This window comes from Haliaeetus leucocephalus, unplaced genomic scaffold (genome assembly GCF_000737465.1).
Source record: "Haliaeetus leucocephalus isolate CR32 unplaced genomic scaffold, Haliaeetus_leucocephalus-4.0 Scaffold160, whole genome shotgun sequence".
In the NCBI taxonomy this organism is placed as follows: Eukaryota; Metazoa; Chordata; class Aves; order Accipitriformes; family Accipitridae; genus Haliaeetus; species Haliaeetus leucocephalus.
In genome coordinates this window covers 917,414-928,428 of record NW_010972596.1, presented here as the reverse complement: position 1 = coordinate 928,428, position 11,015 = coordinate 917,414, and the positions used below count along the sequence as shown (strand labels likewise).

Genomic DNA, 11,015 nt, shown 5'->3' with positions numbered 1-11,015 from the left:
ACGTTGCAAGACAAGATCAGGCTGATGTTGAAGAAGTGCCTCTTTACTCCTTTTAACCTAGACATGCTGTTTAAAGGTAACATTTATGATCATTACCGCACTACATATCCAGCAACAGCCTCGAGAAGGGTGCAAAAAGTCCAGGCTGAAGGACATTGTCTTTCTGAAAGTTCAGCAAGAGTCTGGGTAGCATCCATATTTCTTTCACGCTGTGGGAAGGAACAAGCCAGGCTCTGTGCACGTCATACAGATGGCCCATAATACCGAGTCAAGTGATGGCAAAAACATACTTCCAACGCCATGAGTCTAGGATTTCGGGCACCATTGTGATCATACCTTGATGCAATATTTCCGTACTAGATGCAGCTTGTTGCCAGAGTGCAAGTAAACTTCGTAACTGACTGCCACGAGTCAGTCCGGGAGCAGTAAATTAGCAAGTGGCTCAGGCACTCTAGTCTAGGAGGAGAGTAAAAAAAGGAGTGTGGCTGCGGCACTGGGAACAACGGGCCTTGTTCTCCTGCCTTGAGTGAAAGTAAACAAGTCCGTTGTTATCTGACTTTGCCAAACCTCAAAGTATAATGCTAGAAGGAAAAGTAAGTCTTACAGAATTGAGCATACACAACCCTTTTCTTCCCTTCATAAATTGTATGTTACACTAGTTGAAACTACCAAAGTGTTTACAGTATGCTATATATATAATGGCACATTTAAGCTTTTTAAAGGGATTGGAACATTTCAGGAATGTCTCTGGTGCTGAAAAAGGCTAATGTATTACAAATCATATAATATTTTAATTCAGAAAAAATATGTTTGGGTATTTTGACCTAGCATCATAAGGGTTAGGAAACCGAACAAGGATGCCGTGAAGCATGACTGACGAATCAGTCGAGCTAGTCTGCTTCAGATACATATTGTGCAAGGCATTATCGCTGCAATCAGTCACAAAAATGCATATTTAGTTTTTGTACATTAAATACTACACCTGTGAACCTATGTAAAAGATATACAAAATATAAATGTCATCAGGACTGTATATTTCAAACTTTTTAAAATAAACACAAAGTATATATATATGTATGTGTATAGGTTGTAATTTCAATGTCGACACTAGCACAGTTTGCCTCTTCTAAATACAGACCTGTATACTTCCTAGTCCAACACATGCACCTACAAACACATCATCATGCATACAGCTTTACGTTCTGCTGTTTGCAGAAGAGTCAGAATATACAGCACTATACATTGTTTCAACTCAAAATTGATTGGCAGATTAAGGAAGATGCCACTCAAAAGAAATTCCTTGTGAGCTATTACAAAAAAACAGAGAAAACCAGGGGTATAGTTATTTCATCTCAATAAAAACACTGAAGACCATGGTGATGATGACCTAAGATTCAAAACGCTTTGTCCGGCATGTGGTGGGCGTCACTCTTGGACAAGATACAATGGTGTGGAACTGGTTGCTATAACACATACCGAACACAGTTATAATGAGGCGTAGAGCTTTCACAACACCGTCCAACCCAGTTCTGGGTTCAGACTACTGAGGTCTCTGACCGAAAGGAGACAGAGCAGTTATACGCCGTTCTTCTCACAGCAGGCGGTGCTGATGGTGATCTGGATGCCCATCGGGAAGGTAAGCGTCGATTTGCTGGCCGAGCGGGCCGGGAGAAACCCTTCCCACTTGAACATTTAGCTGGCACAGATATCTAGAACACAAAGGCAATTCCTTGCTTTAACAAGTTACGGCTTTTGTGGAATGCAGCAGGAATGTCAGCAGACATTTGGGGTGACCTCAGAACAGGTGGTCTGAAGCTATTAAAAGGAGCACAGTAATGCGTAGAATGCAAAAGAACAGCTATTTCTATGTATAGGGACTCTCACATCGGTTGCAGTTTAAAATATATGGAGACAAGTGTCAGACACAAGGAAAGGTATGAAATGTTAATGCAAGGCAAAACTGACATTCACTTCTCATTTCTTTTCATTTTTGGCAGGTTTTTTGTCAATGAACACCGTATACCATTCTAAACGTAGAACTCAGAATACCATCTTACGTTACTGGAGTATGATCTACATAATCTTCAGGTATTTTTTGATAGATCCTATTTCAGCAGTCACATCTTGCTAAGAACTCTGTTTCCATTAGTGCAACGTGAAGCTGTTTACACTCGGTAGCTAATTCAGCATTGTTATGTATTAAAGCAGTGTCATGTCTCCAAGCAGAGCCTTATATACACAGGAAAACCAACAGATTTTTGATCGTAGCTACAGTGATGTAAATTGAAAATAATGAAAATAAGCCAAATGCCTCATGCCATGTGTAGTTCTTTACATCTTTGTGATGTGAATGCTGCTGGACCTAAAATGGTACCCCCTAATCAGGCAATATTCTACAGTTAGTTTGTACAGATAGAAATGACAACATAAAGTGTGAGCCTATGGAGAAAAAAAATCCAATTGGCTTAGTAAAGTTATTCTGGGCTTACATGAATGTAAAGTCAGTCATTATCTAGTCATTATTTCTTCCCTACATATTCACTGATGAAAATTTGTTTTCCTATCAAAAGATCATTAGATGAAAAAGAAATCAGAAGCTTCATGTTTTTTTCTTTCTGTGCTGTAGTAAAGATGTGTCTGCTAAGCAAGATGTTGCATCACTGCAAGGCTGTCAGAAAGACATGCAGAAGAAAATCTGCATGATCGGATTCTCAGCTGTTTAAATCCACATAGCTCCACTAAAGTCTGTGAATTTGTGACAGTTTAAAGCATACCAGCTGACAGTCTGAACCCATATAAGTTTCTCAGCTCCAAACACATCTGCCTTCTCTTTTCCTAGACGCTAAGGGGCATATCTCTTTGTGTTCGTTGGCCAAGGAGCTCTTCAGAAAAAATGATTTTTCTTTCTTTGTGGCCTTTTACAGAACCTGCAAGTTACAGTGTATTTTCAAAACCATCTGTTTCTCTTTTCATTAAGAAAGAATGTTGGCAAAGGCAATATTTCTAAACTTCTGCAAATAAAATTCAGCCAAATATAAATTAATTAATCATGCCATACTCTTCTGTTTCTGTGAGCCTATGCTTGAATATGTAGGAGAAGCCTGGAACTGAGAGATAAGTAAGAGGAGGTCACTCTGTTCCTGGAAACTTTATGGAGCCACAGTACCCCTTTTCATAGGCAGTTCCAAGGAAATCCTGAATCAAGCAGCAGCCTGGATGCTGAAGAATGCTATCTAAGCTGTCCAGGATTTTGACATGGCCGAGTGTGCTTAAGCCTTTTGGGAAGGCTTATGAAATAACTCATCAGCTAAAGCAAGGAGGGAGAGAGTTAAAACCTGATTGCAGTACTATCTAGTTCAATCCTTGAATAACTGCACGGCAGTTAAAATCTAGCTTTACACAACAGCAGCAGAGATCAGAATCTGGCACACATCTTCATGGTCATTCTACCTATATGCTTCTACCCTCCCACAACTCTATTATCTTCAGTGGAAATACTCCTGATTCATCCAGATCCTGGCCTAAAGTGTCTATTTTTTTACATAGCTATTTACAGTATCACGTTAGCCTGCCTCATGTTAGAATCCGAAGCTTAGTATGAAACTGAATTATTTTGTTCTTGCCATTCTTATGAACCTTACCTCTGGTAACTTCTGTCTCTCTTTTCCTTGCTTGAGTTGCTGCCCAATATGCCTGGCTGAACTCCTTGGAAATTCTTGCTTTCCTTGCTCAATCTGGAGCATTTCTAAATACTGACTCAATGTCTCACAACCCCCATCGGTGAATTCAGAATTTGCCCATGTCCGCTTATCTTTGCAGCAGTTCACATTACACGGAGAAGTCACTGTTGATTTTTCATAGTTTTTCAAAAGCTTTTCAACAACACCATAGTTCGACCTTGAGTCAGCTGAACGCGGGCGACCGGATAAATTACTTGGTCTCCAGTCATGCTCATGAAGCATGTGCCTATAACCACTACTGTTTGGAAGTCCATTTATTTGCTTTTGTTGCCCCACCGCTCTGACAGCTTTGCTGGGGTTGCTAGTTTCTTGCTCCTTTGCTGCAGAGAATTTCGGATTTGAAACAGAAGATGTATTTACAGTTTCTGTCCTGCTAATAGCAGAGTCACACAGTGGGCCGCAGGGTTTGTGATCTTCTGATGCTGTTCGAGGCACCTGGTTTTCTTGCAGAGCATTGTTACGTTTATCTGTGTGAAATACAGTCCGGTTAAACTCATCGATCTTTGCTGCTAAAGTTTCATTTCTTTGGGTCTTTCCCAAAGTATACCTAGATTCTTCCAAAAGATCATTGTGCAGGGTAGCAGGGGCATAAAAGTCATTACTGTAATAAGGGCTGCTGTGAGATTTGGGACTTTGTTTCTGGTGCATCTTGTTGCTTTGGGCCATATTTCCATCTGAACAACTCTTTTGGGCTGACAGTGGGGAAGGTTCACTTTTACTGACTTTTCCAAGTTTGCCCACATCGTATGCCCACGTGTTGTGGCAGAAACTTGCTGGTACATTGCACTCATTTTTGGTTACAGGTATTGCAGCAGTTACCAGCACAGGACCTTTCACAGCCTGCCCCTCATTTGCACAGGCTGCTGCAGTTTCATTCTGGTTTAAGGGTGAAGGATTCATCAGTTTCCTTCCAATCCTACAGTCCTGAGCCTTGCAATTGCTTTTGATGCCTGGATCTCTTATTGGTGCTTCAGAAAGCTGTACAACTGCAGAAAGTGAGTTTGTTAGGTGCCGAGAAGTGCTCCGTGGAGGAACTGGTGGAGCTTCTTTCTTTTGCCAAGGTCTGAAGTCTGTTCCTCCATCCCCAGTAAGACCACCATAAGACATGTCCTTCAAAGCCTTGGTGGAGCTCATCAGATTCTTCCTATTATTACGTTCCTCTGTTTCAAAAGCAACTGAAGTCTGTGATTCATTGCTGGACACATGGTTCATCTCAGGCAGAATAACTGTGTTTTGGGTTTCCTCAAATTCCCCCAGGAAAGGAAGTGACTTCATTCTGGAAATAAAAGGAGAGGTGTTTTAGGGATGAGCAATAAGGGTATTCCCCCAGGGGACCTCAGCATGGATTCATTCTCCCCATGAGCAGGTGTTTTAACACTGGCTGCTTAAAAAGATTTTGGAGCAGTTTTGCTGCAGCTGATACACCCAGCATATTTGAAACATACACGAGGAATTTCAAGAAAGCTCAACAAAGGGAATAGTGTGTGCTTTTCCCCTGCCACTAAAATTCTTTTTCTGAGCTTTTGTAGATGATTGCTTGTTTTCTTACCTATCCTACAGTAAGGACAGTGGGATCTTGTGAATTCTTATAACTCCAGTGAGAGTCTACCTGACTATGAACTGAATGAAGAAAGCTTTAGGACACAGTGCATCCCTCGTGTAGGTTTCCTAACATTACACATGATGGTACAAATGTGTCTTCTGAGATCTGTTCAAAAATCACCTTTCTCAGCCAGGATTTAGAAACAATACATCAGCTATGAATCTATTTGCTTTAAAGATGCAAACACTAACCCAGCTACAATAATAAATTAGTGACAGCCAGCCAACTGATTGCATGGGGGAGTGTAAGAAGTCCCTCTGCTCTTTGGGACCATCTGAGAAGATCTTCCATGATGCAGAATTCCATGGTGTCGCAGCATAGCTGAGACATAGCCTTTCTCAATCTCTCTCATGGTGTGCACCCTGCCACACCATGGGTTCAGTCTTATGTTCTGAGAATTTCTGCATAACTCGGGAGGAAGACTGGTGTTTAGCTTGCTAAAGGAGACCATGAACATTGAATTTTTAACAGATGGCCGAATGTTCATTTGCCATACTTTTCAGGGTTTGGCTTACTATCTTGCCATTAGTACAAATGTATGGTTGTTCTTCCTTCTCTTGCCTTCTTTGCACTCTTGGATTGTCAGTCCCTGACACATCTCCCTCACTTAAGGCTAGATCTAGGCTTAATGTAAGAAACCTCCCAGCCTAACAAACTCATACAGTGTTGTATAGAACTAGATGGAAATGGGACCTGGGCAGACAGAAATGTCTGTTCATTTTCCCAATCCTCTATATACCATCAGAAACAAGTACAATTTCATCTCATATAAATACTAATTTCATTTTGTAGGTTCTATAGATAAACTCAATTTTGCCAGTAAAATGTGCCCTTGTATCATATTTCAGTATTTTTCATTTGAATGCTTTATGCTGAGCACTGAAACACTAGGAGGATAGGAACTGCCCAACTCCTAATAAATTCAACAGCAAAACCCCCTTCGAAGTGAACACACAGTCTCATTCATTTTCTTCCTCAGCTACAGAGTCCAAATATGTTTTTACCTTCTGTGGTTGGACTTCTTTCGAATTTCCTCTTGATAGCTGCATAATTCTTCACTGACTCTGGCAAGTTCCTTAAGAGCCTTTATAAATATAAAAACAGTTCTTTAATATAAGTCTTTTAAACGGTATCTCCAGAATTATTTTGAAACTTGTGGTGATTTGCATTTAAGACTCACAGCAGAGGAAAGTAGCACAAGGAAAGATACAAAAATGCCCCCAAGTTATGACTAGAGGTAAAGAGCACGCAGTTAACACATTTAAACAGTGAGAAGATGCTCATCAATAGCAAACCAAGGTGGAAGTAGAGACAGTGCCTTGCTGGAAAGCTAAAATCAGGGAGATTGGTTCTTTAGGTTAACCTGGCAGGCCAAAGCCCTCAGTATTTTCTTCGCCCTTGTAACTGAAACATGCTCATACTTTACTTACTACATTGAGATCACCAATATAATTCTTGGCATTTTTCTTGGAAGTTTTGATGCTGAGGCTATCTTCAGGTTCCTCACGGTCAAAGCCCAGATTGTCCATTAACAGACTATTGTTTCTGCTCTTGGCTCTGGCTTCTTTACATTCGTGTCCTGTTTTACTGAGCAAACTCCCTTTTTCCATCCTGTCATTTGCCACATTGTGTTGATAGTTCAGCTCCACTGTGTCACTCTCTTCCAAAGTAGGGGAATGCATGGACAGCTGCAGCATCTTGCTCTGAATGGCCTTATTATCATGGACGTTCATATTGCTCTCCCTTCTAAGTTTTACCTCCTGGTAAAGCTGAAAAAAAAATAGAACCATCTATTAAATCATGGTACTGTGATGAACTTTATGGTAAAAGAACACATGCAACTTCTGTTTTAAACGATGTTTCACACCAGGTGGAAAGATTTTATACATGTGTTAGTAGAAAAGTGTTGAGTCACATAGTGTGATAGTTCACAGACCATTACTGTCACAGGATGAGGAAAGGTCTGTTACCATTCACAAACTCTTTGCCATGGTTTTAATCTATGGCTTCCACCCATAGGATGGGACTGGAAGAGACCTCACGATGTCAAAGGCCCTGCCTTGAGCAAGAAGCTGTAAGGTTGTCTTCCAAGTAATATCAGCACACTAAGTGGTGGACACAGCCCTGATGTGATGGATGGGGAATGTGAGGGAATGGGAGGGAGGGAGAGGGTTCTGGTTATATTGCAGCCTGTTAAAGTATATTAATTTAAGGAGGGGAAGTGAATTCTCATCACACACAATGCCATCTGCATGAGAGCAGACTTTTCTGGTTCTCAGGCAAATGGAATTCTTCCCTATGACTGGAGTGATAAATCAGTACTGCAGAATGGTACTGTTTGGCGATGTGCTGTCACCCTCTTATCGTCTTTCATGATATCTGCTGAGAGCCAGTGGCTTCATTAGTAAATGAAAAGGTGTTAATTCCTGTCACCCAGCACATTCAAACTAGGGAACTGTGATAAATTATAAATTAGAAAAAATAGCAACATCATAAAAACCTCTTCTGCTTACGGTATCATTTCCAGTGCCAAGAATCCCATGGCTCTTTATAAACATTCATTCTTAACTTGCTTTTATGAAGAAACCGCAGAGCAGGGACCTCTGAACAGCCACCTGCCTGCTCTCTCGCAGTGCACAAGGCCATCACAACAGCTTTTGGAAGGACAGTGAAAAAGAATAACAACATGAAGGACATGTGGCCATTTCATGGGTAGTGCTGTGGATTAGAAGTATTCTCACGTTCAGAGACTTGACAGTTGACCTCATCCTGGACTTTCAGATTTCACTCCCAAAGCCCAGCTGCTCATGGAACCTGAGGGCTGAACTTTGTCACTTCCAAGAAATGAGGGCTTCATACGGACTCAGCATAGCAGTAAGAAGGAAGCATAACACCTCATAACTCAACAATATCATCTCCTAAACCACGTAAGTCTTCCTGGAGGAATCCAGGAATTAAGTTAGGTTTTGGTGGGCTAGAGAAAACTACCAAATAAAAATACAAGCTGATAAGGTAGCACAAGTTTTATTGAGGAAATCCCTCTACAGATAATGGCATTTAAAAGGTATCTCCCCTTTTCTCCAGCCAGGTGCTTCTGGCAAAGAAATGTCAGGCAACTGAAATCAAGGGCAGCTATAGACTCAGTTTAAGAGGGGATCTTAGGATACCAATAACTTTGGGGTACCATCTGCAGTTTTGTCTGTTCCTGCAGTACCCAGTGATTTGCTTCATTCTCTTCCCCTCAGCCCCATTCCATTCTTTATCTCTTTTTCTGTCTCTGTCACACTGTCCTAATCCATATGCTAATAACGAACATGGAAAAAATATCGTCTTTGCTGCCGTTGTCAGGACTACTAATAGCCAGAATACCTTTTCACAACACATTATCGTCATTCCAAAACAGCTCACATACCTAACAAACTGAAATTCAACCACAGAGATCAGATTACTAACTTTTGAAGCGCTCTCACCTTGGTGGTGAAATTAGGTAAGACTGCACAGAAAGGTCCTAACACAAAAGACAAAATGTGGTAAAGACTATCTGCAAGAACTGCAGGTAAATATAAGAGAGCTGCCATTATGGAGTTATGTATGCTGCAGGCTGGTTTAATGGGCAGTGTATGGCTGCAATTCATTTGGCTCTGATCATTTTCCTTCTCATATTTTCATGTGAGCAATCTCTGCCATACATTCCTGTGTTGCTCAGCCACAGGACGGTGTTGGCAGAGAGCAAGCAAAACTACTCCATGTGTATATTAGAATGAAAAATGTGGAAAGCTCAGTGGTGAAAAAACTTGCTTCTATATGTTGCCAAGGCAGATTCAATTTATGCATTATAGAGTGCCAGAGGGTTCTGCTGCAGGGAAAATTTGGGGATAAAAGAATAATAAATAATTATTCTTATAATCCTTAACTATTTCTGGAAGGAGATGCATTAGAAATGGCAGGAAGTGAGCGTCTGTTAGTATGTGTAAACACAAGTGGTGTCAGGACTTTCATGCTATTTACTGTAGCTGTTTTCTCTACTAAAAGTAACCCATAAATGGAGCAGGTTCTAGCCAGAACAATTCTGCATCATGCAGCATTTAATGTATGACATTATTTTTAATATTACCATTTACACCAGCAGACCTGTGCCATCTAATTCCTTTTTGCCAGAGAATTATGATACCTGGATTTTTTGTTACTAAATACGCATTTTCCTAAACCCCATATATGTGGTTGTTCAGCACGTCCTTGAAAAAAGCATGTATAATATGAGCAGCGTGGCTCATGCCCAGCAGAACTGGCAGCAGTATATATAGCCAACAATATCATAGCAAACGTCACACAAAGTGACATTTAACCTCCTGCCTCATATTCATGACTATTAAATGAGCAATTGGAAATACTGCTTAACCCCAGGCTCTGCATTTTACCATCAGCTATTAGAAGCTTCCAGTGACAGATAAGAAATAGGATATAATTCAGAAAAAAAATAAATTGAAGCCACCCCTCGTCACTTCACCCCAAGTGAAAATATTAGTGTTCAGAATTTTGTTTAAAAGTACCTCTTCTATTTTCTTCTGCATGACCTTCCATTGACACTCCCATTCTTTCCTTTCGTTGTCAAATCTCTCCAGCAATTCCATCTTCTCTTTATTCCAGTTCCTCTCAGTATTCTCCAGTTGTTTACGCAGGTCCATGGTTACAGTCTATGTAAGACCAAGAAGATAGCTCTGCTTTTTGTCTTTCTTCCCTGAATGTTTCCTGGAAGTTTATCAGAATAAGTCTTACTTGTGTTTGATTCGAGCTTTCAGGGAAAAAAAAACAACCAAGCAAAACCCCCAAATAATTAACCAAAATGTGCTTGCAGGAGACAGCATCACCCAATTGCATGATATATACCTGGAGTGTAACTAGAATATGGATGAACTAAGCATTATAGGACACAAACGCAAAGGCAGAGAGTCCCAGTCTGGAAAGGGGAGGAGGGACACGCATCCGGCATCATAAAATTCAGGAACATCTGCCACAGCAGGCTCTGTACTGTGGCCACTTTGCATCTTTGCCATTATTCTTCATTATAAACCTGTTTTCAATGAAATTCGAGTCTGCATGATATTGAATGGCACTTCAGGGCCTTGGGATCCTGCAACGTCTGCCCTTGAGGGTGAAAGCTATTTTTACGTTTGTTCAAAAGACAACTGCAAGTGTAAAGGTATCATGTTTGCTCGTGCACTCCTTTCACACATGCATGTAGCATGACAAAGACTGTGACATTATTTTGGCAATTGAAGACTGTAAACTTGATACATGCAGAAAATTCTCATGGCTATATGAACACTTTAGAATACATGAAGGAAAACAGGACAGGAAAGCTAATAACAGGTAACATACATAAACAGTAGAAAGCATCATTCTACTATATAAAGGACTACAGGTCATTATAAAGAGTTCATATATTTTGGATTTACAAATCTAAATCTATAAATGTTAGTGCCAGGACCAGCATAGGGAAAACTAGAAACTATTTTCCAATAGCACTAACTCAAATCAAGTTCAAAACCTTGCTCAGAATATTTAACTAATTTGTGCTTCAGTTTCTCCTTCCCCTTCAGAAGTCTTCAGTATCTTAGTATCTGTGAATGAAAAATTATCAATTGAACCACTAAATATGTATATTTTAAGGG

General features: G+C 40.4%; 2 protein-coding genes across 2 annotated transcripts in view; both read right to left on the bottom strand.

Annotated features, from left to right (window-relative positions):
- Window positions 1–1,394: 1,394 nt before the first annotated feature.
- Window positions 1,395–10,028, bottom strand: KIAA0408 (KIAA0408 ortholog). The gene is made up of 5 exons (XM_010562526.1): window positions 9,894–10,028; window positions 6,774–7,112; window positions 6,348–6,427; window positions 3,642–5,016; window positions 1,395–1,463 (listed from the first exon to the last, which is right to left on the bottom strand). The coding sequence occupies exons 1-5, from the start codon at window positions 10,026–10,028 to the stop codon at window positions 1,395–1,397; spliced, it is 1,998 nt and encodes a 665-aa protein (XP_010560828.1).
- The window catches only part of SOGA3 (SOGA family member 3), a 45,159-nt gene continuing 41,053 nt past the window's right edge, over window positions 6,910–11,015 (bottom strand). The window contains exons 7-8 of the mRNA XM_010562495.1: window positions 9,894–10,092; window positions 6,910–7,112 (exon numbers count right to left, since the gene is read on the bottom strand). The gene's annotated coding sequence lies outside the window, so the exon portion shown is untranslated. The remainder of the gene's footprint in view (window positions 7,113–9,893; window positions 10,093–11,015) is intronic.